Genomic DNA, 26,595 nt, shown 5'->3' with positions numbered 1-26,595 from the left:
CTGCGTCAACGTTGTTTCGGCCTGTGATGACGTGGAGATTTCAACACATTGGAAAGTAATATCGCTGATATCAAGTTCTGATGCGTCTATGGATGCTGCGGCTGGTTCATTCTCTGTCATTTTGACATCTATTACTTCAACATTGATGGGTGAACACAACAATGTCGACAGGTTTTTGAGTGGCACATTTTTGGCGGGTGTAGATTGTGTGAATTGATCTGCAACTACTTCAGAGCCATCTCCGATACATTCAATAACATCATCTTGCGGTGGTGCGGTCGCACTGTAGCAATGGTCCAATGCAACTTTTCTGTATTCTCCAAACACAGTTAATTCATGTTCTGGCCATTGGACATGAGCATCTCGAGCCTGAACACGTCTCCCCTCAATTAATAGTTCCTCCATAGTGTACGTGGTCTGGCAAGCAACATCTCTCATTCGCTTCACTGTCTGTGTATGTATAGTTCTGACACCCATGGGTAACTGGAGGAGAGATTGGAAAAGGGATGTTCAGTTTAAACACAAGATTAAGTGTAGTCCAATTGACTGGAAAAAAACATAAAATAGTCCCCAGCACAAACATTTTTTTAAAGTTATGAACTGTTTGTAACTAACCTTTTTTTGTTTTTTTTTCTTTGCAACTTTTTTGACTCGACCTTCAACATCTGCACGCTGTAGCTCCGATTTGTTTCCGCATGTCCTTCCTTCCTCTTGCGCTGCAACGACTATATTTTCTGTATCCGCATAGACAGCATGGAATGAGGCTCCATCGTCTCCCTGAAACATAGTACTTTCATTACTATGTTTCAAAATATTGTTAGCATAAAACACACGTGAGGATGAACACACGGGTACATCTCAATAGCCAAACCCGATTTAAACATTGTGTGCAACAATCAAACGACAAGTATTCGACCAGTGATGATCTATTTCGATGGAGCTGTCAGTATCCATACCTCTGGCTCTGCATGGACTGCCATGAATGGTTGTATTGGAGAGGAGGCATCCGCATCTCCCTGAAACACAGCACTTGCATTAATAGGGAAGAAAGAATAGCAAATGGAATCACGTTATATGATCACGCATGATGGAGCTGTCAGTATCCATACCTCGTGCTGGTGAAGAATATCTATGGATGTTGCAAATGTAGTGCGCACTTCGAAAGCTGTTGCGCCGATTCGTATACGCATGGTCCCGCTTCCACTTCCCCTGGAATTACTTGAATGTCAGGCTCTGCATCAAGTGCAGGGGTTGACGCTCCAACTGCCTGAAACATAGTACTTGCATTAGTGAGGATTACAATAGTGAAAACATAACACACACCTGGAGTCGACAGCACAGGTACATATCAATGGCTAACCACGAATGAAACATTGTGTAGAACAATCAAACGACAAGAATTCCAGCTCTGATGACGACGCTCGATGGAGCTGACAGTATCCATACCTTCTGCTGGTGAAGAACATCTAGAAATGTTGTAGATGTGGCGGACGCTTCAGCATCTCCCTGAAAGACAGTACTTGCATTAGTATGGATAACACTAATTATAACAGAAAACAAACACCAGTGGACGATAACTAAGGTGTATATCAATTGGAAAGCTCTAACCAAACATTCGGTAAAATACACGATAGAATAAAACTATTACTTGACATGCATAAAACAAGTCTGTAGCGGATTAGCCTAGTAAGATTACCTGATACGCGCTAGAAGTGGTTGATAACTGCGACCACGTCAAGGATGTAGAATGTTCTTGCTTCAGATTCAAGGGAAAGTCGAGAAGTTGTAAAGGTAAATTAATGATTGATAATGGAATGCCAATATTAAAAATAGCCATGTAAGGCGACGGTATACTTGAAAAATGCTCAATACAGCACAGTTCCCTGTTCCCATATATATACATTGCGTTTGTGGGTTATGAAATCGAAAAAGAATATATTGATAAATGTCATTATTCAAAAAACTATACTCATATCAATATCGAAATTATTAAAAGGATAGAACACCTACAATATCAATTAATCCATTTGGCTACCTACACACTACCGCAAGGCCTAAAGCTAAATCCGGACACTTGACTCACCGGTGGCGGAATGTGGGCGAATAGAGTGGGAATAGCGTTTTCGAGCAATTTCCGTGCCGTTCGCCGTTTATTCTTCTTTGTTACCCAAGATGTTGTGTACATGTCCAAGGAAAAGTGCCGGCTGCAGATGCGGTATCGATCACCCCTCTTGTCCTGTAAGACTTGTTGGACTCTACTTTCCAGCTCACCCAGTGGATATCCGCAGTGTGTGACCCATTCTCTTATTCGATCAACAGTGTTCGGGAATACATGCATTGTAGTGCCTTCAGATTTCGCATGGGTCTTCGAAGGGCAACCGCTAATCGAACAGGCAGGCATTGTTGATAAATCTGAAAAGTAAATATCAACATTATTATACAATCTTCAAGAATAAAGTTTTGATACAAAAGTAAATGAATCATACAATGATCAATGCAAGGTTTGTTTTGGTCGCAGGAACTATACCAGTTCATTATGTGCGGCTTAGTATTTGCATAAGTTGAGTTGCAGAAATGTATAAATGATGTGACTAAAATCTGAACATGTGACTCGTCCCTTGGATGTTCTGTCTTGCACGAGAAGGAAACATGCTTACAATATAGACTGGACCCCCGAAGGATGCAATTCGATGACATTAAACACAGATGAAAATAAATAGATCTATTGATAGCATAGCAATGGAAACTCAAGTCAATAGCAATGAGACCAATGAACATAGCACTATTGTGTACTCTACTCGGAAATAGATAGAAATTTAAAAATCTGCGAAATATGACTAGGATACATGGCCTTACCTTAACCAACAAACAGTTGGATTCAGCAAGCAGAGCAGTATGTTGCAGGAGAATAGGTGGGTGGCCACAGGTAGCACACTGATGGGTTTGCTCTAAGCGGTCACAGAAGTTCACGGATAGCACGACGACGTGCAGATTAGTGGTTGCCAGGTAGCACGTTCAGGAGTTGACTTGCAAAGCACAAAGATGTTCTCATGAGACCTATCAAGTGGTTTATAAAGTATTAGAAACAGGGGTGTGTTTGTGAACGAATGACGTATGTATGTCGTGGTCTTAGGGGGGCGGCCTGCTTGAAGGGGAGGCCTGGCTGGAGACATGAGGTCTGAGGAGGCCATGTGAGCAATGGCCCCTTGGCATGGGATACCTTTTGAAGTGTACATGCAGTTTGGCACCTTGGCCTTTCGCGCCCCTGACAGCCCCCCATGCCAGTGCTCATCCCCGGGTGCGAACCGCCTTTGATAGTATATCGTTGCTTATCAATAACAAATACCACATACCAGACACAGACCCACACTTCAACCGGTGTATTATAGTGGTCAAGACCCTAAGGCCTGTATAATCCAATGGTAATTGTTAGAATAGATATATCTGACTTTTATAGAGACATAACCTACTGAAAGACTTTGAACAAGTGTTATTTAGTGCATGCATTAACGAGAATGTTATGTTAGCTTAGATAGATAGTGACCACCCTGTTTCACAGCGACCAGACCTTCACCCATTCGGAGCACAGATGTCTGACGTCCATCCTTGAATGGAGACACACTTGATTCATTTAAAAAATCGAAACAACCGTTGTTAAAATATGTAGTGGTTTATTTTGTGTCTTATTTTCATGACACAAAAATACAAGACTTTAAATATTATACAGGTCAGGTTGCAGCACAGCGAGAGAAAATCCCCTGTACTGACCGCTGTCACTCTGGAATGTTTCTCTAATGGCACGAACGGCTGGTATCACTCTTCGAACGCGGTGTCCAAGTCTCCCCTGGAGCCACCATGTAAAGGAACGATAGGCCACCAGCCTGTACCACCTGTGAAAAGGAATGAAACAAACTGTTTTTAAATGACCAAGATAAGTTTAATAAACGTTTGTTGTCAATGACAATTCTTGTAACTAATGGCATTCTGAAGGGACAAATGCTATCTATACAATGCACACTATTGAACGACTTACATGCGTTACAACGATATGTAGATGTAATTTTGGATATAGTAGAACAACATGAAATAGGAGTGGCATGACAAACAGAATATACTTACTCGTTACTCGGATTACGAGGACGAACAGTTGCGCGAAGTTCGTGCATAAGCACCATCATTATTGTCAACACGGCCCGTGTGAGGCAGGCTGCCCTGAAGTCTGGCAGCTCGGTGATGCATTGCGGTCGTGGCTCGCCTTCCGTAGGCCAGGCATCCCGATTTTTCTCGGCAGCAGCAGTTCTTCTCCTCGGTTGGCATTAGCTTGCACCAATTGCATGTGCACCAGATGGAGACGCCGTCCATGCGACTAGGCCCAGGCTCTTCATCTGTTGATTCGTCCTGCCAACTGCCGTCCGAATCCCCATCGTTTTCGCGTGCTTCCCTTTCCAGTAGTTCCTCCTCGGTATATTCGGGCTCGTACATGTAGGGCATTATTGTAGCCATTGTGTGGTAAACAAAGTAAAATAATTTACCGAGATGGTACAGGTGTTCACATGGGCTACAAGCGGCGAAGGTAGCTGACCAGAGCACAGAAACGAGTCACAAAATACTCTAAGTAACACAGAGAGAGGAATGGAATCGAAAATCTGCTGCTGTGTGTTGTGAAACGGTCTGTTTATACTTATTGAGGAAAGAGGCGTGCTGCCATTTCCATGGCAACACGTCATTAGCTGAAGCGCAGCGAATTTTGACACAAGGAGTGCTTTGGCGTTGGGAAATGGGCGGTACGAGTCTGCTGATGACAGGCTCAGGGGCGGGGGATATGATTTAGTGCCGAAAAAAACAGGTCAGCCAGGGCGATGGGGGAAATGATAGGATTATCACAAAATGGCAGCTCCCTGGTGCCTGTTTTCGCGTGCGTTTAATGGACGAAAACTCGGGTAAGGTCCATAGGAAAGTTTTCTAAAATCGAGCCACTTAGGCTTAAAAAAACATATCCGACCCGTAGGGACAATAAAATGTTTTAACAGACCATGCCTTTAAGCTCTTTTATAGAACAAATATGCATACAATATCACACAACCTGTGTTGGTACTCATTAAGAAGGATGAAAGGCTTTTTGAAAAAAAAGCAATTGGAAAAAAAATGTATATTCTTTTTATTTTTATTTTTCAAACCGGCCCAAGCATGGCCAGACCCTGGCCCCCACTCCCCGGGGACGATTTCGGCCCGGCCACGGGCCGAAAGGCCGAGGGGCCAATCCAACCCTGCAGGACAGCCAGTCTGCCAATCCTGACTGGTTGCATTCAGGCACTCCTAGAGACAAAGGACAGGAGCGTTTTGGGAAACTCCCTCACTTCCTGCCCTTCCAGACACACTGGAGCCAGAGGTGGGTTTCCGGACTGAAGCCTGCCAAAGGCAAAACGGATAAAGGGCTCAAACCTGGCTTGGCCCGCAGAGTCAAACCCAAGAAAGACCTCCCAAACCGAAAATGGCGAAAAAAGACAAAATGGTCACCCATGGGTGCTATACTGCAGCTGATGATTCCGCCTGCGGTAAAAAATCACAATGGTAAGAAAATTAAACCGTTGCCGCCAGCCATTTAAAGTAGTGAGGATAACCTAAAAAATGTTACATGCGAATGAAGAATAAGGGGCTACTAGGTAACCCCCCAGCACGCCACATACATGTGTGCTGGACCTACAAAGAGAAAAGGGTAAGGAAGTCAATTTCACTTCACTTCACTACTCTTGTGAGCAGTAGTTCACCCAAGAAAAGGTATTTAAACCTTAGGCGAAATCTAAAGGATTTCTCTGTGACACTACACTGAAGGTGCTGTGTGTCGCCATACAAAAAGTAGATGTCTGTGGAGTTTCAGACTCCAAAAACAAAGGAAACACATGATCCAAATCAGAAAAAAATACATGTGGGAGTGAGAAAAAGGTCTCTTCACTCCAGGATAAAATTAAAAAGTCCTAAAGTTCAGCAAAAGAGCTGGGGGTCTCTAAGGTTGAAGGGAATTGGCACAGAAATGACAATTTCTCCCTAACATAGGATATGCAAACTACCACGGCACAAGACTTTACTCCTCTTCCATGACTTTGGGTCTGGAAACATGCCGGATTTCCAGGATATCCCTCTTTAATGTCTGATATAAATTTGCGTGCTACGATTCTAAATGTATGCAAATGTTTTCTCACAAATATTAGAGGGATAGCCTGAAAACCTGCCGGGTCTCCTGCCTTCCAGGCCTGTTTGACAACCTTACTTGAGGCAACCCTGTCTTTCCTGCTGGTTAACTGCTGAGCCACCTCTACACTGCTTGTTCACCAAGACTGCTCTGCCACTTACTGGGTGAGTTGCAATGTGCCCCTATATCAGGTTCGTCCCTTTGCACATAAATGTTGTTTAGGGTCTGAGTCTCCATTGTTGGACGGCAGAGGTTCACAGTAGGCACACACAATAAGGCGAACAGTGTGCATAACAGACATAATATGGAGCAATGCATTGATCACAGTACATTAATCACAGCAATGACAGGCCAGACCCGGGTGTACCCTCACTTTGATTAAGATACGTATTGTATTCAACCCAGGTGTTCTTGGGGTGGGAGGGGGCGGGGAGCATGGTCAAGTATTCTTCCTCACAGTTTCGTGACCAAGTGAGCAAGCGCAGCCATTTCTGACAGACTGGGGTGGAGGAGCTTTTCCAGCTCTGGAGTATGCATTTTTTGGCTACCTTCCAGCTTATGTTCAGGAACCTAGCCAAACGCCTAGTGTCATCCGTTCTCCAAGCTCCAAACAGGACTGCTAAAGGATCAGGATCAACCACAGTTCCAGTAATAACCGTGAGTGTTTCTAAAATACTTTCCCAAAATTCAAACAGTCTATCACAGGACCTAAACATATGTAAGTGATCAGCTTCTCCCGCCCCGCTTTGGGGGCAAGGGTGCACCGCGGTGTGGGTGAATCTCGAAGTCCTATATAGAGTATAATAAAGCCTGTTTAGAGTTTTGTATTGCGTGGCGCGATGCCAGAAATTGAGGGAGACTTTTTTTGGTGTGTAGGCACATTTCTCCCCAGACCTCATCGGGTATCTCTTTGCCGAGTTCAACTGCCCAATCATCGCGTGCCCTGAGAGCAGGAAGCGGGGCAGCATCCTGTAGGATCTTGTATAGTGAGGACACTACTCCACGGGCGCCGCCAGAGTTGGCAATATATGCGATCAAAGGATTATCTGGGGGCTCCTCTGGAAATGAGGGTCATTTAGTGTGAAACGTGGCCAGAAGTCTATGATATTGGAGGGTCTTTAGGGCAGAGCTGGTGTGCCCCTGATTCCATGTTTGGGGGTCGATGAACCTTCCCTCGGGGTAGAAGTCGGACAGTGCCTGGTATCCCAACGCCCCCCAGTGTCGGACCAAAGCGGTATCGTGTGTGGGTTCCAGACTGGGGAAGGCCCTCACAGGGAGCCATTTATAGTACGGGGAGGACTCGGGTGTCGGATATAGCAAGCGCGTCCAGGCATGAAGGATTGTGTTGATTGGGTCAATAGGAGAGTCAGGTGTGTAATGCTGATGCAATATGAGGGACATTATGTTGATGCCAGCGGCAGCCAGTCGCTCCAATTTAACGTGCGGACGCGCTGGAGAACCAGGATACCAATGAGTGGCGTGTTGGGCTTGAGCCGCAATCCAGTAAAGTGTCGGATCCAGAGCTGTGAGTCCGCCTTGTTTGTATGGGAGCGCCATGTCCGTCCACTTCTCACGCACCGCACCAGAGTGCCATAGGAACTGTGCACATAGCGTGTGTAGTTTGGCAAAGTATTCCCTACCAGGCCATACGGGTACGTTGCTGAAAGTGTAAAGGAGCTTGGGAAGTAGAATCATTTTAATGAGGGAACGCTGACCAGCAATAGATAATGGAAGAGTGCGCCACCGTGAGATTTTAGTCTTAATTATTTGTGCTACTGCCGAGTGAGTATTAGCAAGCAGGGTGGATTTGGTTAGGGATATTTGTACACCCAAATATCTGACACCATCCGGGGACCAGCGGAGGGGGTATTTGGTGGTGGGTTGTTGGGTAGGTTTAGTGAGCGGGAAGATCTCCGATTTTGAATAATTGTGAATCCGGAGTGGGTGCTGATGCGGGTAATGTCTCTCAGTATAGGGTCAAGATGGGTTGTAGGGTCTCTGATGTACAGCAGAACATCGTCCGCATATAGGGATATAATTTCGGGGTTATCTTTCAGTCTTATTCCCCTGTGGGAGTGACGTGCACAGACATGGTCCGCCATCGGCTCTATTGCTAGAGCGAATAGAATCGGGGAGAAGGGGCATCCCTGTCGAGTACCCCTTAAGAGAGTGAAAAGGTCAGATGTCAATGTATTGGCTCTTGCACGCGCCACAGGGGAAGTGTATAGTAATTTGATGAACCCAATCATGTTTGGGCCAACGCCCATTGTCTCCAGCACCAGCCACATATACCTCCAAGAGTCCATATCGAAGGCCTGAGCATCCAACGTGACCGCCACAGCTTGTGCGTCTTGGTCTATGCGGGACATAATATTAAACAACCTTCTGATGTTGTGGGAGGTGGACCTCCTAGGTACGAAGCGTGCCTGGTCCTCATAGACTAGATATGTCATGATGGGCAGGAAGCGACTCGCTACAATTTTTGCAAAGATTTTTGTATCGAGGTTCATGAATGAGAGAGGTCTATAAGACCCACATTCGTCGTTGGGCTTACCAGGCTTGGGCAGCACCCTGATGACAGCTTCACGCATGGAAGGGGGAAGGATAGAGAGACAGAGTGATCCGTCCCAGACCTCAAGTAACCTGGGGGCTAATATGGCGATGTGCTCTTGATAGAATTTGGTGGTGAGCCCGTCGGGGCCCGGGGCCTTGCCTTTGGGCAGGTCTGAGATGGCTGTTACTATCTCATCTAGTGTGATTGGGGAATCCAGCTTGTCCCGGGTAGGGGAGGAGATTTCTGTAGTGGGGATCTGGTCAAGAAGCTCTCGCATATGCTGTTCGGTGTGTTCGGCAGGCTGAGAGTAGAGGGACCTATAAAACTCAGTGAATATGTCTAAGATTTGTTGGTCAGCCCACTGTGCGTTGCCATGTTCATCTTTGATGGAGGTGATCTGAGTCCGGCCAGATTCCCTTTTTACTAGTGTCGCTAATGTTTTCCCCGGTCTGTCCCCCTCACCGTATTTCCTGGCAGCCTGTGGGCGGCTAAAGTATTGGACTTCGTTGGTGGCAAGTGCGTTGTATGTCTGAAGTTCGTCGCTGATTTTGGGCGAGTATGGCGGGGTCAGCACCGGTGGAGCATTGCAGCTCCAATTGCTTCAGTTTGGCTTCGGAGCGACCATGGGCAGCTCTGATTGCTTTCAGTACCCCAGCTTCCCGGGAGATAGACATTCCCCTAATATATGCTTTAAAGGCGTCCCACCTAACTGCAGCTGACGTATCCTGAAGAGAGTTGTGCTCAAAGAAAGATTCAATGTCCGCCAGTATTTCAGCCATGAACACAATATCTTTGAGGGCCTCAGATTTAAAACGCCAAGTGCTGAATGTCGGGATAGGTATTCGCAGCTCCATAGATAAATTGATTGGAACATGGTCTGATAGTGTACGAGGTAGGATCCGGGACCCCTCCACCCTGCCCATGATTTCACTTGACACAAAGAACAGATCTATCCTGGGTGCGCTGTCGTGCACAGTTGAATAATAAGTGTACTCCCGGCGCTGGGGGTGCAGTGTGTCCTCCAGGCTTCGTAGATGTTAAGTGTCTTAATATGGCCATGTAGCCTACCAGCAGCACTGGACAGGCCTTGGGCAGCAGTACCAGCCCTGTCCAGAACAGTATCCAGAATAAGATTGAAGTCTCCTCCCCATATAACCTGGATACCTACGTAGCCCAGCAGTATTGCGGTTATGGTGTCAAAGAACTCGGGAGAGTCTACGTTGGGACAGTAGGTATTCTCTGTTGACGAGTGTGCAATGTAGTATAACATAGCATCCTTCAGGGTCTGTGTAGCTTTTATGCAACACAAACTTAATCGATTTATGGATCATCGTGAGAACACCCCTAGATTGGGTGGAATAAGAAATGAAGAATCTAGCGGGCCCCCATGCCGGGACTATGATCCTTGGCATGTGGCCATTTGCGTCTCCTGTAGAAGCAATATCCTACAGCTATGCCTATTGGCATAGGCCATGATCTTATGGGCCTTGGTGTGGTTGCTTAATCCCCGGACGTTCCAGGACATTATGACAGACATTTCAGTGACAGATATCTAATCCTATAGTGCATATTTTAGTGAACATCCCAGGTCCAGCAATGGTGTGAGCTCCCAAAATTGGAGTTGAAAATGCGATCATGGCCTTTCAGTGTGCGTGCTGTGCAACCTCGTATGCCTTTTTTAAGTAACACCCCATTCCCACCCACGTTCCTCACTGCCAATCCGAGATTAGCAGTGTAAGCATCACCCACCCTGAACTGTTCACAGCTGAGCCATCCCCAACTTGGCCCAGTCTGTCCAAGAGCCCAACCGGGGCTAACGCACAACAAAGGTGTAAAGAACAGTGCAATCGCAGTGGGGTGCGCCATTGCCGTGCACTAGTACGCTTGGAGCCCAGAGGGGTCCGTTGCAAAACAAGCAATTTTTGCGGTCTTATAATGTTTGCCCTTGTATTTTTAGTAGAAATTAGGGGTCTAAATATGTAACATTGGAACGTTGCATTTCGAACATTAGTAAACAATCAACATGGTCAAGATGAGCAGTTCAGTATTACAGTAGTTCAGCACTATGTATCTGAGATACTAGGTAACATGTGTACAGCCTGAGCTGTGTAAGTATAATAACAGAGTTAATCATGAGGCAGCTCAATGTCCGGTTAAGTTGTTAATCCACATATCAATAGAACGACTAAAGGGTACATGCCACGAGCAAAGTTCAGTTATTGTCCATGATGTCATCAGCGGGCGGACGAAGGGGAACATGAGCTTCTATACATTTCACTGCTTCCGAGGGCACCGTAAAGAAGTAAAGTTTGTTAAATGTGAACTTCAGGCACGCAGGAAATAAGGAATATTTCTCTCTGAGCAGTTTTATAACTCTTAGGAATTGGCGACGGTCCTGCTGCACTCCGGTTTATCAGTCTGGGAACATTCTGGTCACCTGCGATTCCATTCTGAGCTCTCCCTTTTCACGTGCAAAGCAGAGAATCTGTATGCGCTCTTTAAAGCTTAGGATTTTCGCAATGATGGGCCTCGGGAAGTCTCCAGGTTTGGGACGCGGTGACTGCGCCCTATGAGCCCTCTCAATGGTGAAGAGGGGGGACATGTCAGGGTTGCCCAGCAGATCATTCAAGAGGTTCTCAACTGCCAGTTCGAGTCGGCCCTTCAGCGCATTTTCCGGTACCCCAATAATGTGTATAATGTGTATATTATTCCTCCGTGATCTGGATTCGAGATCATCACATTTGGCCTTGACTGACTTCATGTCCGTGACCAAAGTGGATACTGTGCCCTGTAGCGTGGTTATATTGTCCTCATTGACACTTATCCTATTTTCAGTTTAAGTGATTCTCGTCCCCTGTTGATCCAGTTTATCCCTGAGATGCCACATTTGCATTGATGTCATCCAGCTTTTCGTGAAAGGCCCAAAATTCCTAGCTATTGATTCCATGATGTTCGTTAGGTCTGTAGTGAGAACATCTGCGGGGAGTGGGGTATCCGCCTGGTCGCTCGATGCATGGGCCGAGTCGGACCTCGGGTTGGCTTTAGCAAATTTGTCCATGGCTCCAGTCTTATTGGTATTCCTGGATCTGTTGGACATTGTGTAGTATGGTGTCTAAACACTCAAAGTGCAGTGTCATGTGAGTATTATGACTCCAGGAGTTGTGTGGCTTAGAAACAAGGGGAGATAACCGGTCCTCTTGTTGGTGGCGTAGCAACAGAATACAGATCCAACAGGCTATAAATGCCTGGAGCCGGGATTCAGAGGAGATTGTGCCTGGGGGGGGCCAACGGAGGTCCGTCAAAAAGGTCCACTTTAATGGCTCATTGGAGGCCCAAAGATAATGGTCGAGGCAAGATGGGCGCGTGCCGCAGGGCTCCAGGGCTACAGAGCAAGGACGACAGTCCCAGTGAGGTAGTGGGGGGGGGGGGGGCAGCAGCCAAACCAGGGGGACAGCAAAGAGTCCGCGCGCAGCCCCAGCAGCACCACCAACTCCTCACCTTCAACTAAGCTTGTGTCCCAGACCCGAATGACGGGATCCTCAGTGACCCCCAGGTAGCCCACATGATGAATATGTGCGGCGGGCAGCCTGAGCAGGCCCAGGGGAAGCCGTGAGTCTGGCCCAGCCAGCGCCACACAGCGATGTTCCAGGAGGCGCCCCGGCCGCCAGGCGCAGTGGGAGCAATATGCCAGGGGATGCAGCAGTATCACAAGGGCCGTGATAGGAGGGCCAGGCGAAGCGGTGACAGGCCGCTGGGAGCCTCAGATGCCAGACGCTGGCGTCCCGCGAGGATCAGCCCACGCGTATCGGTGCGGGCCCTGCAGGCAGCCCCCCGCACCAGGCACAGCCCCAGCCTCCAGACAGCCGGGTGCGGCGGGGATAGAGAGAAAGTCAGGCAGGCGGGTAGTGAGAGCCCAGGGACCACAAGCAGCAGCAGGCGTTGCACGGTGCCGCCACACACCTCCGCAGCGCCAGGGCCCAGCCCCGGCCCAGCACGTGGCAGTGCAGGCGGGCCATATGCCAGTCCAGGAGGTTCGATTTGGGGACAAATTTCACAGGCAGGTAGCTTCGGATGTTAGCAGGGCAGGCGCCGAGTATGGAGACAGAGCAGAGTGGCTGACCGCAGATGTAAACAGATGGAAAGCGACAGCGCACAGAGCTAGAAAGCTAGGCAGCCATTTTGTCGGCTGCTCAACAGCACCCCCCCTGAGTCCCAATTGTTGGCTGTGGATTGTCACCTGCCTACCCTTCACCTTACTTGTTAAACTTGTACATTGGCAGTTCCCTTATTTAATCACAAGATTGTCTGCTTGCATCTGGCCCTTTGGATAACCTAAGTAACAAGCTGTACAAATCATGACTTGTGATAGAAAGTGTTACAGCTCTGCTTTCTTAAAACTGCAGAGCTTCCCTTTTTTACTGTATTCGTTTGTGCAACCTGTTTGGGTTTCGATTCAGTTAAAAAGTCTAATATTGCATTTCAACTCAAACTGAAACCCTGAGTGTATGATTGCTACTGAAGTCACTGACTAAAAGGCACCATGCCTACATACCTGTTACCCGTATGTAACAAACGCCATTGCTTCTCTGCCTGAAGCCTATATAAAGAAAAATGTGCATGGCTCTCTTGTGGTAACATTACCTTCTTATGAGTTATAGAATGTTATACTGCACCCTTCTACTACACTGCTCCCATCGGATGAATGTAGCCTTTGGATGCTCTTCCACCCTTTTTCCTGGCAGAGGTAGACTTCTTAGAAGCCGGCTACACTGCTGTGGGTTGGTCTTTCTTTGGTGCCCATAGGGCTAAGGAAAATCTTTGTAACAGTCACATGGAGGCAATATTCTGTTAAGTTGCTAATAAAGTGCTTGTGCTCCAGGTGCATTGGAGTTACTGGTCATCTTGTATGCTATGCAATACTTGGAAAGAAACTATATGGTGAATTCATCTCATAGGTGAATGTTCTTACAGTGCCTCTTATGATCCCTTAACGCCCCTCCCAATAGTATGTTATCAATTTGTAACCTAAAACTTCTCTGTAGGTTTCAGATCTAGTGAAGGAATGTCGACAGATATTGGCGGAAAGTCTTTTTGCTTGGACCTGTCAGTCACCGTTGGGCAAGGATGACACCCTACTCCTGATTGGCTACCTGGAGAAAGTGACCGTGGAAGCGGATGGCTCGTTGGATGGAGTCAACTTGGCCCTCCTCATGGCCCTGCTCTACTGCTTTGACCTCAGTTTTCTTGAACAATGCACCGAAGATAGGGAAGGTAACTGTTTTGGATCAATATTCTCTTTGGGATTTCATTGTGTGTTTTGCAGTTATATATGCAGGGATGGAAATAAAGTTGCAATACACACTATGCAAAAGCAGCTTCTCATTAACCGCCATCGCCCACTATGCAGTAATTACCTCCGGGAAATCTGTGCTGCCAATTTAACTTCCACGTGGGTTAAAATTGTTTGTCCAATATATAGGACTTATTATGCTTTAAAATGTTTTCTACATGTGTCCTAATTCTCCTTTTTACACAGTTGTAACTAATGTGTGTCATGTAGCTATGATTGTATAACACCATTTGTCATGGGAGTGTTAAAAGTAGCTAAACTGGTTGTAGCAGATTGTGTTGAGCTGACTATGCTTTTCTGAGCTTAAGCAAGAGCTATATACCTTCTAGCAATTTCGTTCCTTGACATAGTGCATTATCTCGTATCCTAGAAGTTCCTTAACATCATGGTAACATATTGAACAGCATTGTGTATTCTCTGAATCTCATACCGTAAAAGACAGGCTCTGGTTGAACCATTAGTCTGACATTGGCACCAATTAAAAAAAAAAAAAATACGTTCTTGTTGAGAACATCTGGGAAGTGGTAGGTTAGGAACTCTACAGTAGTGGGCTCAACAAGTCTTGTACCTTGCACCACTGGACCTCTGAAAACATTCCAGGTTTACCATACCGTCTTGCACTATCCAGAGAAAGAACACCCCTACTGCCTGCACATCTTATGGCTTTAGACTGGTAACTCTGACATGTTCATCATGGTATTCTACCTGTCACGCTGCTGCTCTCCAATGTGAAGGGGGGCCTGCCTGAACCCCATTTTCTCCCCTCCTTGTCACTGTTTGCTGATCCTATATAAGGTCTCTTCTCCTGTTGATCACCTCTGAAGGGTCTTCTAGCTTCATGGGAGTTGAAGCAGTTGTCCACCTTTGCCAGAACGGTGCAGCGGGTCAGTGGAACCATGCATTCTGAAGTACACAAGGGAAGGAACCGTTGTCGGCTAGTCTTTAACCAGATACCTGAACAACCACTGCACCTCTAGACCTCCTGCAGATGGACTATTGGCGTGTGTAGATGTCCCCAGCACCCCCTACTCACCTGAATGGTTTTTCTTCCTAAATAGAATTCAGGTTGAGAGGGCGCCTGCATAGCTCTTGTGGTGCCCCTCAGCCCTCACACCACAGTGATTAATAGGGTTTAAAATCCTATCTTACCATTATCCTTGCTTAACGGTAGTTAATGGAGAATTTGCATGGGATTCTTTCCTGTGGTCCCCCTAGTGTTTAGGAATTGGAAGCTGAAACTTCCCTGAATGGGAAATCAATTTTCCATAAAAGTGGGAGTGAGAAAAATGGGAGGTTGTTGGGGAGGCTGGTGGAGGTGGCAGTGAGATGTGAAATGGGCCTTGAGTGCAGAACGGGCCCAGACCTAACCAGAGGCACAGGGTGCCCACGCACCCCATCTGGAGAGATTACGCAAGCCCAACTCACAATAACCAATTCTACTAACAATTTCCTCCTCTGCATACACCTCTCAAACTCCAAACCAAACACAACCACAAACCTACAGTACAACAAACCGCACAAACTTCACCACACTGCAACAACAAAAACAAAACACACACAGACTCGCACAACAGTACATGACTACCGGCCGCAAACACCCCAGGCCCAGCCAACAGACCCACCGGGCTGAGGCTGCCAACAGCACATCACTGCACTCTTGCACTTTTTCCAGCCTCCTCCCACTAACTCACCCTCCCTCCCTCTTTCAGAGCCACCAGGGGACCACTCTGGTGGTGATAGTGCGCGGTACAAATGTCCTTTAACATTAACTTGTTGGAACATTGTTGTCTTTGCTCGTAGAGCAGGAAAGGCCAACTTAAGCTTAACTTTGTTTCTGCCTCGCAATTATAAGTCACTTGGTTTTATGTCTTAATACTTTTCTTCTGTCCCACTTTAGCTCCTAACGTTATTGCTCTGCATTGGTTTAATGTTTAACTGTGTTAATCTAAAGTGAGGGGGTGGATCCTATTGCCCATCCTACTACGAGTGTATATGTTAATGCTGCGGGGGTGGTGTGTGTGTGTGTGTGTGTGTGTGTGTGTGTACTCCAGAGTCTAAGCCTTACTTCTATGCCGCTACACCATTGAGGGTTGAGTTAGACTTTAGTGTAAACCTTTTGGACTGTTAGGCAAGAATTGGTGTAGTGACACTTGAAGGCAAGCGTCCCCAGCCAGCACAAGCCTCCCCACAATGAGAGACAATGAAGGACTCTCCCAAATCGGGAATAAGGCCAAGACAGAGTGCGGGTGAGGTTAAATGGGAGTTTATCAATGAGAATATGGCATGCAAAGAACTCTGCAAACTCCGAGAGCGCTCTGTCTGACAATAGCAAAGACAGGCGTATATATTTAAAAAAACGTCATAAGAACCTACACACTATAGGGGGCACAAGTTCAATGGGATTGGGTGCCGAAGACTAACTATAGGTGCTGCTGCGATGCGGTTGGCCGTGGCTGGAGAACGTCACTGGTCAGCCTCGTGGGTTGGGCTGGGCCTGGCAGGTTGGCAAAGTTCATCCGGGCGGTGTTGTTGTGCCATTGCGGCCAGTGTCCGAGATGAATGTCTTTTCCTGACTTATTTGCCCTAGGCCATGCACACTGCAGTCATTCAGTCATTACAATATTATCTTCTTTAGTAAATCTTCCAATAGGTTATTCTACAGGTTAATGCAACACAGGAGGAATGCACCTTGTGAGGGGTCTAATGGTCATTCGTCAGGGCATGATTACCAGTGTCCTGTTGACCGGAGCCATAGGTTGAGGGGCTAAGCTTCGGGGCATGGGACGGACGGTGCAAGCCTCCCTGTCTTGTTAGATGTGGTTATAAATGTGCCGCTGTGTGTTGCCACAGTGTTGGGTGTCCTGATTGCACAGGGCCATAAGTCTAAGATGATCTGGTGGGTTGTAGGGTTTACGAGGGGGCGCCTTTGGAAGTGTGGGTTCAGGCAAGGGTTTACTGCTGTGCTGTAAATAATGCAGGTGGCGGCCCGTGGCCTTGGGTGCTGCAGAGGGGGCTACACATCTTTGAAGCGGCTCCAGTCTAGTTGGGGGAGGTGGGGCAGCGCGGCGCGGGCCTCTGTTCTCATGTTTGGCAGTCTCTGAAGGGTGGGAGGGGAAATGGCCTTGCACATATTTACAAAGGTATCCTCCTCGCGTGTTGCCGGTTTTTGGAAGCGAAAACATCACCATCATTAGAACACGTTATAATATTTGTTTGAATTACTTGAAAACATTTCATTTCGCTGGAGGTATTTCAGTTATATCCAGTCTGAGCACCTTATTCGTACATTATGTTTCAACAATTACAGTTTTTAGCTATATGCATATACATCTTGTAGCAAGTGAGGTAGCATTGTGGTTGGTGTAGTACATAGAAAATGAACCGCCACCGTATGTGACGGTGGCGGCATGCAAGAGGCTTAGACATACACGCGTGACGAGTGCATTCTCACACACCCTTCACATGTGCCCCCTGTATGGTTACATTCGTTTTCTTGTGCACTCTAGCAGCATTAGTTCAGTTATGGCGCGGGACCGCGGGCTGTACGGTTTTCAATGATACATCTAAGGAACACTCCCCCGGAATGCTTTTATCATTTGCACACCCCTGTAGGGCTGTGGGTCCTTCAAGGCTGGTGTCATACACAAATTTTACAGGTTTCTTTAGTAAACGTGGTTGTATGGAAAGGCTGTACATGTTAGAAGACAATCATTTTTTGGGTTCCTTTCTGCTTTCATCGGATGCCCGTTCTACAGATCTTCCCATCACCCAGGTCTTGCTGACCGGGTCATTCTGGGAGCAGTGATACACTGCGGAAGGTGAAATGTTACAGTGTTAGTATCTTAGGCTAGCTCATGTCCGTTCTGTTCGTGGGAACGTGCTCACAGCGGATCTGCCAGGGTGCTGCGGCAACAGGGATAATTGAAACTCTCCGAGGGTGGGGGCCGCGTTGCAGTGCGCCACGCTCGCACCATCATTATTAGACAAAATGGTTTCTGAGGCCTAGCTAAATTCAATACGTTTGGGCAATGTCTTCAGCAGGTGAGCCATCCACCACCTGGGCCCGGGTGGTAAGGAGGGGGCACCCGATGAGCCATGGCCCTCACCTGGCGTGGAGATGTAGGCCAGGGGGGGTCTTTTGGACCGCTCCTCCCCTACACACTGTGAGACTACACACCACCAGTGGTCGAAGTGGGTGGGAGCGGTCAGGAGCGGTGCTCCTCTACATCTTTTAATTACATTGTACTGTTCCTATACTTTTATTTTAAAAAGAAACCGTTCCGAAACGGTTTCGTTTTAAAATAAAAGTGTAGGAAGAAGTTGAAACTTGCACTTTTAGTGCACTGCACAAGACGTTTCATTTAAGAGCAGGCACATGTATTTTGGGGGTTTTATTGTGCATGGGAGGGGGCGCGTTGACTGGGTCTGTGGCGAGCGGTGCAGACCAGTAGGGAACATAGTTCCACTACTACTTTTCATCCACTTCGACCACTGCACAACACTTATCTTTTTGGTATTAGGTAACCTTCCTTTTGGTATAGGCCTGTACTGCACAAGTTGGTAGTGTTACTGAGCAGCCTGGCTTATCTCAAGAGGTGTAAATGTGAGCTTTAGGGCTGTAGCAACGAAATTCACCAATACAAGTAGCCAAGTAACACTTGCACTCAAGGTTTCTGTTTTATTTAACATCAGTTTTTAAATGAGCGTTCTTTAAAAAGGGCAAGATATGTAACAATCAAATATACTTTAAAATAATTTTACAGAATCTGCACGTTTGGATACTTTTTGTATTTATTTATTTGTATTCAGTATTAAAACATTTACAAATATTTTAAATTTCAATAGATTAAAATAACACATCTACTAAAATCACATTAACTAATAGCATCATGCAATTAATATGACTAATGAATACAAAAACCTATCCCGAACCGATCAATTAATACTTAAATCATAAAATTCATTCATAGACATACTATAATCACATCAAGAATTCATATATTAATTTTGTTGTGCAAATCCACTCATATTAATATAATAGTAAAAATAGGACCATTAAACTAAAACAATTATATCAACATCCTACGTTCCCTGAATTACACAAGGGCAATGCATTCAACCATTTTATCATTATTAGTTTCCATAATCGATATAACGCAAAATGTAACTTTGACTTTCCGAATTCTAACAATATGACCAAAAGTAATCTGTTTATATATACTCAAGGTTGTTAACAAAAGTGTTGGGCAGAAACCTAGGCAGTTTCCCTCAGGGACCACTGCAAAAGGCTTAAGACTACAGGTGTTGGCAGTAAAGCCAATTGGTAGCAGTCTGTGCCACCCAGATTTACCTGGTAGATGTGGCTGAGCAGCCAGACTTCTATCAAGAAGAGTTAGACAGTATATAGAGTATACAAGATAGGTACCAAAATACAGTAGCACAAGTAAACACTGACCAGAGCTTTGGTAAAAAGTATATAATTATTTATTTAAAGACACACTTAGAAACACTCCAGCACTATTATTATAAGCAAGTTCAAAAACAGTCGCTATTAATATATATACATCCCTTATTCCTTATTAGACAAGTCTTAGTTAACACCACGTATTTCCAGACAGAGGTAAGCGCTTAACTAAAGATGGCACGCCAATAAGTTTAAGAAAAGGGGAGGGAAAAGGCAGAAATTAGGAACAGCACACAACACAATCCTTTAGAAGCACTCAGCAAGGCAGGGAAGTCAGTCTACTTGTGAGCAAAAAGTTCAGAGGCCAGGCTCCCTCTTGGAGAGAGTAGTACCCCAATGCACCCAAGATCACATAGTTTAAAAGGCTTGGAGAGTCTTGCAGAGAGTTCAGAAAGGAATCAGTTTAGTTTAGAAAAGTTCAGTTAGCCAGCCTAGGGCCCAACCCAAGTGGTAAGTTGAGGCTTTAAGAGTCACCCCACACAGACCGTTGCAAGGGAGGCCAGGCGGACACAGTACCTTTTAAAAGTGGAGAGGATCCTCCAGCGGGGGCAGTTGTTCCTGGCAGCGGGTGCAAGTCACGGCGTCTTCCAGAGGAAGAGACGATCTCGACGTGGAGGAAGGCTGAAGGTCGTTGCACTGCCAGGGAAGAAACCAGCCGCGGAGTTCTCCGGTTAAAAGGTACTACCCTTTTGTTTGCGGTAGTGGAGAAAACGTGGTATCCCAGTTGCCAGGGTGCTTGGCACAGGCAAGGCAGCCACGAGATGATCCGGGAAGGTGAAAAGGCGGGCAAACTGGTTATTCCCACCAGTCAAAGGAAGAAGACTCTTCGGGATGAAGATCTCCTCTGTCGTCGGGAAAAGTGGTGAGACTGTTCAGCAGGGCTCCACCGGTGGTGTCGTCGTTACAGGTCGGCTCAGCTTCTCCCTCTTCGGATTCTTTGGTCCTGTGGCGACGTCTGATGCCCCAGTCCCCAAAGCTCTGCTTTTATTCATAAAACCCCCATTCATCAGTCCTAGCTGTCACTCAAACATGCTACGTGGTGAGCCGGGCGGCTCACCGCTGGGCCAATCACATAAGAGTGCGACTTGAGTTGCCGGGGCAACTCAGTCCATGGTGCCTAAACCCCCTCCCACACTCCTGTGGTACCCAGACAGAGTGGCACCACTTTTGGAGGCTTCTGTGGAGAAGCCCGCCAAAAAGTGGAACAAAGGGCTCGACTTGGGTTGGAGTCACAGAAGCGAACACAAACGCCATTTTGGAACTGAGTTTCAGCAAAAAATACCAACCGGTGAATTTATATTAATTTAATAAACTGGCGGTATGTTCGATGCTATATTAAAAAGTGGTAGCATTGAACAATGGGAAAATCCTGTAGGAATATATTCGCAGTCGAATATAAAAAGTAGCATCCACTGCCACCAGCCAAAATTCGGTCGGGGGGGACTGGACAGTGCCCCCTCGAACAACAGACCCCGGGGCAATCGAATTGCCCCGACCAGTACGTCCACAATATGATGGTTTGTACTGGTTCTGTTCACAATTTAAGACTAGTAAAGCCAATGGTGACTTTACATGCCCTGGGAGACAGTAGTTCGTCCCAGGGTATGGAGTCTGTTTGGGGGTCGCTACGACACCCCTAGGTTACTGCACGGAGGGTACTGTGTAACCCACATACCAAAAACATATGAAGCCCTATGGGGTAAAGGAGCCCATAAAACACATACAAAGTCGAAGGAACACCTCAAATCATGTCTAAGAGTGGGAGAAAAAGAGCCTCACTCTTAGCAGGAGAAAAAAATAAACCCCAAAAATCCAGCAAAGCTGCTGGGGGACTCACTAGGTTTGGGAAATTAGCCTTAACAGAGAATTCTCCCTAACAAAAAGCCACAAGGATATTTTTTAGAGATGCTTTTTACACACTGCCTACACCTGGAGGTGACTTCATTCACAAGGACAGTAATGGCATTCATATATTACTACTTATACTTTGCAGATTCTGAGGTTGTATAAAGGAATAAAGGAAAGGTTAAAGGAAGGAAAAAGGTTAAACAGGTTCTTGGGGCATGTCAGTATACTTAAATCTTCCAATTAAGTCTAGACAAGCCTTTATCAGCAATAACAGTCTAAAACAAGTTACCACCTATGAGGGACAGAAAATATTAGTCACTGAACTAGAAGAGTCTGCAGGGAGCCGGGACAGCCAAAGTCCATTAGAGCGCAGTCTATGGAGCAGTCTCACTTCTTAGATAATAAAAGTCTTGCACAAAGTAAGAGTTTTGTAGAAATCACCTGTAGGGTCATAAGCTGTTACACTTCTGAAAAGCAGAGTTGGAATTAACTCTAAGGTAAGCCAATGAAGGTGTCAACTGAGAAAAGCACAGCTCCAAAAGACACTGAGGTAAGTACCCCAAGTCTAAACAGTACCTCTGGTTTGAAGAAGAGTGGTCCAGCTGGATTCTGTCCTGTTGCAGCGATGCAGATCCTGGGTTCCTGAGCCTCCGTCTTGGGGACAAGAGGGAGGACGTCGGGAAGACTCCTGCGGCAGCAATTTGGAGGTCATCGGCAGCTACTGGCTCTTTTCGGATCAGCGGCACTTTGTGGTTTTAGCGCGCGGTGAACAGCACTGTCACGGATCTCTGATACTGGTTAGGCTTCCTTCACTCCTTGAGAACTGCAGTCTGGTGAGGGGACTTGAGTGCTGGTCATCCTGCTTCTGGAGGGCCCTTGGGCGACTCCTGGAGCTTCTGGCCGGATTGTAGATGTTGCACTCGACTAGGGATTTCTCGTCCCTTGGCACTTGGTTCTTATAGCAGCTAAGAAGTACAGCAGATCAGGGAAGATGGTCCAGTGGAGCTCGTCTCGGAGTTAGTTGGTCCTACTAACCCAAGGTAAGAATTTGTCCCTTCAGGAGCCTCTCTTGTCAATCAGAAAAGTTTTAGCACAGCAGCAGGGCTTCACTGGGGAATTCAAAGGTTCAGGAGGATGCAGCAAGCTTTGTTGACGGTTTCTTCGTCGGTTGTTTCTCCCAGTGGTGGACTCTCCCTCTAGTCCCAAAACCCTCGCCATTTAAGCCGGTTTCTCCCATTCATGCACAGCCTAGGCTGTCACTCAAACAGCAGGGTGACTGTCCGGAAAGGATAGCCAGCCACCAATCGAGACTGGTTGCATTCATGCACTCCTAGTCAAAGGACCGGGGAGTTTTGGGAACCTCCCTCACATCCTGTCTTTTCAGACTCACTAGAGCCAGACGCAGGTTTCAGGACTGAAGCCCCGCCAAAGGCAAAGTGAACGAAGGACTCGAACCTGGCTTGGCGCACAGAGTAAAACCCAAGAAAAACTTCACAAACCGCAAATTGCGAAAAAAGACGACCAGGGCCATTTTGACACAATGGTCACCCATGGTTGCTATATTGCAGCTGAGGAATCAGCCGGCTGTAGAAAAGCACAATGGTAGGAAAATAAAACCACTGCCACCAGCCATTTATAGTAGGGAGGGTAACATAAAAAAAATGTTACATGAGAATGTAGGATAAGGGGCTACTAGGTAACCCCCCAGCACGCCACATAAGATAGGGTGTGCTGGACCTACAATGAGAAAAGTTGAGTAAAGTCAATTTCACTTTACTATTCTTGAACAGTAGTTCTCACAAGAAAAGGTATTTAAAACTTATGCGAAATCTAAAGGATTTCTATGTGTCACTGCACGGAAGGTGCTTTGTGTCACCATACAAAAAGTAGATGCCTATGGAGTTTGTCAGACACCATAACCAGAGGAAACGCATAATCCAAATCAGGTCGAAGCACGAGAGAATGAGAAAAAGGTCTCACTCCAGGGTATGATTAAAAAGTCCTATAGTCCAGCAAAAGAGATGGGAGTCTCTAAGGTTGAAGGGAATTAGCACGGAAAGGAGAATTCTCCCTAACATGGACTTCAAAGTTAGCTTCCGAGAACCCCTAAAGACCCTCTTAACAGGAATGAAAATGTGCATCTTCAATAGTTTAATTTTTTCAGAAGTCTTTCAAGATATGCCAAAAGGGACGCTGGCCTTTAATTTAATCTAAAGTTTGAATTTTTAGTTGATGATGGTTGTCTCACTGAATCAGTTACATTTCATTGCGGGAAGACTTTTCGGTAAGATGAGTGGGTCTGAGGCTGAAGCCCCATTCTTCAACTCTGACAGGATTGTTGATTGTTTACTAATTGGTTACCCAACATTTTACCTGATGAATACCATCAGAGAGATAAACGGCAGGATGGAACCTAAGCCCCTCAAGGTAATGTTACACCAGGTGAACTATTTGCCCTGAGCCAGACTCCTTGTGTTTGGGACTGTGTGGTAGCCTTTTTATTTTAGAATTGTGCTTTACTGCCAGAGGTGGGTGGTGGGGAAAAGAGGGGGTGTAACACCAGTACAGAGTCCAATGGTCAGACAATTGAGGGGGTCCTTGTGATTGTTGTGGTCATAAATGCTCATGACCGCTGCCTCCCTGGCCACCTATGACCACTTTGTATATGGTGTCTGAATTCACACCTGAAAAAGCCCAGGAGGGTACTGAATGCATTCCTGTGATTGGGAAGTTGTCTTTTACCCTAGCTCCAATTTCTCATAGAAATAGAGGGGGCTGCTCAATCATTTTGTAACTGGAGCCAAGTCCTGAAGCACAGAAGATGTGAACCTGAAGATGGATTGTTTAGGGGGCAGGGCCTTAAATGGCAACTGATAAATTACTTTCCTGACTGCAAAGCTCCACTCGGATAATGCATATACCGACTTTCTGCAGCCCAAGCCTAACCAGGTTTGGTGCACTATTCACTCACAACTGGCTGGCCCAGCCAAGCCACACTCCCTCTGACCTCCCTCCCTCCCTCCCTCCTTCCCTCCCTGCCTGCAGGAAACCTTTCCGCCAATCTCTTCCTAGACTCAAAATTAATCTCACTACTGTGGTAAGTCTGAGATAGGAGATGGACCAGAGGACCTGCTTTGCAACAAATTAGCTCCAAGATGATTTCCCTTTTCTTCACATAAATAATCAGGTGCTTGTTAGGAGGTTGTGAGGAATTCCGTACGGTCGTCCTGTGCTTGCCTGGGCTTTTTTTAAATGTTTAATTAAATGGTATGATGATAGACGAACCTCAGGAAAATGTGGAGGATTAATTCACACATTTTCTCCAGCATTGGATCTTTCATGGATTCACCTGCTTAGAATATTCCCCGTCAGACTGGGACCCCTCGGTACACATATATAGCCTTTTCCAATAGGAAAACTTCCGACACTTTTGTGTCCTATCTACATCCTTTTAGGACCCGCCTACGCATGCTCTGTAGGTCGTCCCCGTATAAGAGGCCCGCCCCCGCGGTTCCCCTTCAGATTTCAACCGTCTCCAAAGTAGTGGGATCTCCTCGCGTTGTCTTACTATTTTGTACAAGGTTGCATTACTGGATTTTTGAGTACAGAAAATGTCCTCTGTGTCAGGAAAAGCGCTGATCTGCCCATGTGCGACGTGCGGCTTGAAAAAAGTTTACGAGGGGGACGGACATATGGATTGTATATATTGCCTCCACCCTCTTCATTCGGCGGCGAACTGCGACATATGCAAAGGGTTTTCTCAAAAAACCCTTAAAGACCGCAGTCGACGACTGGTGGCATGGCTGAATGATGGAGCGGGGGCATACCCCCCTTCAGAGGTAAGCTCCACACAATCGGCGAAAACATCACGCCGGGCTACCTCGCCGGAACCACCGGCGAAAAAATCTCGACCGACGGAAAGAGTCTTCTGGAAGAGACTCCTCGTCAAAGAAATCATCTTCATCAAAAAAGCATGAAAAGGAAAGGAAATCCTCCTCGGGCGATCATCATAGATCGACCACGAGTCGAGAGGCGAGTAAAAGCAAGTCAAGTGTGGAAAAGGCAGGACCGCCAAAACCACCTGCTAAGTCACCGTCGTCGACGGCAGCCCAGTCATCGGCCTCCACTCTGCCACTTACGCAGGTGGCATCCACCGTCCCACCGACGACAACGTCGACGATGGCCTCATCGACGGGGTTCTACAGGAGGCCTGGAGGCCTGAAGTTTTTGATCCGATCCCCCCGGATTCTTTACTACAAGAACAGGCTGTGTTGCTGTCCTCGGAGGACGAGAACGAAAGAATAGCTGGCCGAGCAGACCTAGGGCTACGAGTGGCTGACAAGTCGTCGAAGAGGGGATCCGTTATACCGGTATCTGCCCCTCTTCTCAATCCTCAATCTGTTTTGTCGTTGGAAATTCTGTCCACGCTTCAGTCGTTGTTAGTCGTTGGACCGGAGAATACCTCAGGCAAACCTGCCACAGTCACGCGTCGACGAGCCGGGCCCGTCCCGTCAACCGACGCACCTACGCACGCCAATCTCAGCACTGGCACAAGAGGAAGGTGAGCTGCCAGATTCGGAGTCTGACAGGGGAGCCATGTCGGATATCTCATCATCCCCCTCCAGGGATCCAACCTGGGAGTCAGAGGTGGAGTTGGAAACCCCTAGAAGCCCAGCTCACCCGTCCCCTCCGGACGACATTGCGTCATTCCATTCTATGATGGAGAAGGCATGCAAAGAATTTGGTTTGTCCCAGGAAGAACAGAAAAAGTACTGTTTTTTGTTCGACCACATGGGTAAGAGAAGGAGATCTGTGTTCTCGATACCAATACTAGACCATGTATGGAAGGAGGGGTTGCAGACAATGCGTCACCCGTTTTCAGAGCCGGCAGTGAAAGGACACCTGGAAAAAAAGTTTAAGGCTCCAGAGTCTACCCCCAAGTGTTATCCTCCCAACCAACGCCAGACTCGGTGGTGTCGGCGGCAGCGGCGAGGAAGGCGAAGGCCCAGCACAAGTGCACGACGACTCCTGAGAACGAAGCGAGACGACAAGATGCCTTTGGCAAAAAAGTGCTATCCGTGGGAGCGACCACAGTAAAGGCCGCCAACTCTGGCAATTGTTGCCAGATACGATAGGGAGATGTGGCACAGGCTAGCTCTGTTGCTTGATCATCTTCCGGAGGAGCATAG

General features: G+C 46.9%; 1 protein-coding gene across 1 annotated transcript in view; it reads left to right on the top strand.

Moving 5' to 3' along the window:
• Window positions 1-26,595, top strand: part of NUP205 (nucleoporin 205) — a 1,887,652-nt gene that overhangs the window by 187,425 nt on the left and 1,673,632 nt on the right. The window contains exon 6 of the mRNA XM_069628771.1: window positions 13,787-14,015. Within this exon, the coding sequence (XP_069484872.1) occupies window positions 13,787-14,015 (229 nt within the window). The remainder of the gene's footprint in view (window positions 1-13,786; window positions 14,016-26,595) is intronic.

Source organism: Ambystoma mexicanum, chromosome 12 (assembly GCF_040938575.1).
Source record: "Ambystoma mexicanum isolate Mex_15411 chromosome 12, UKY_AmexF1_1, whole genome shotgun sequence".
Taxonomy (NCBI): Eukaryota; Metazoa; Chordata; class Amphibia; order Caudata; family Ambystomatidae; genus Ambystoma; species Ambystoma mexicanum.
Note: the sequence above shows the minus strand (reverse complement) of the source record. Positions and strands in the feature narration are given on the sequence as shown.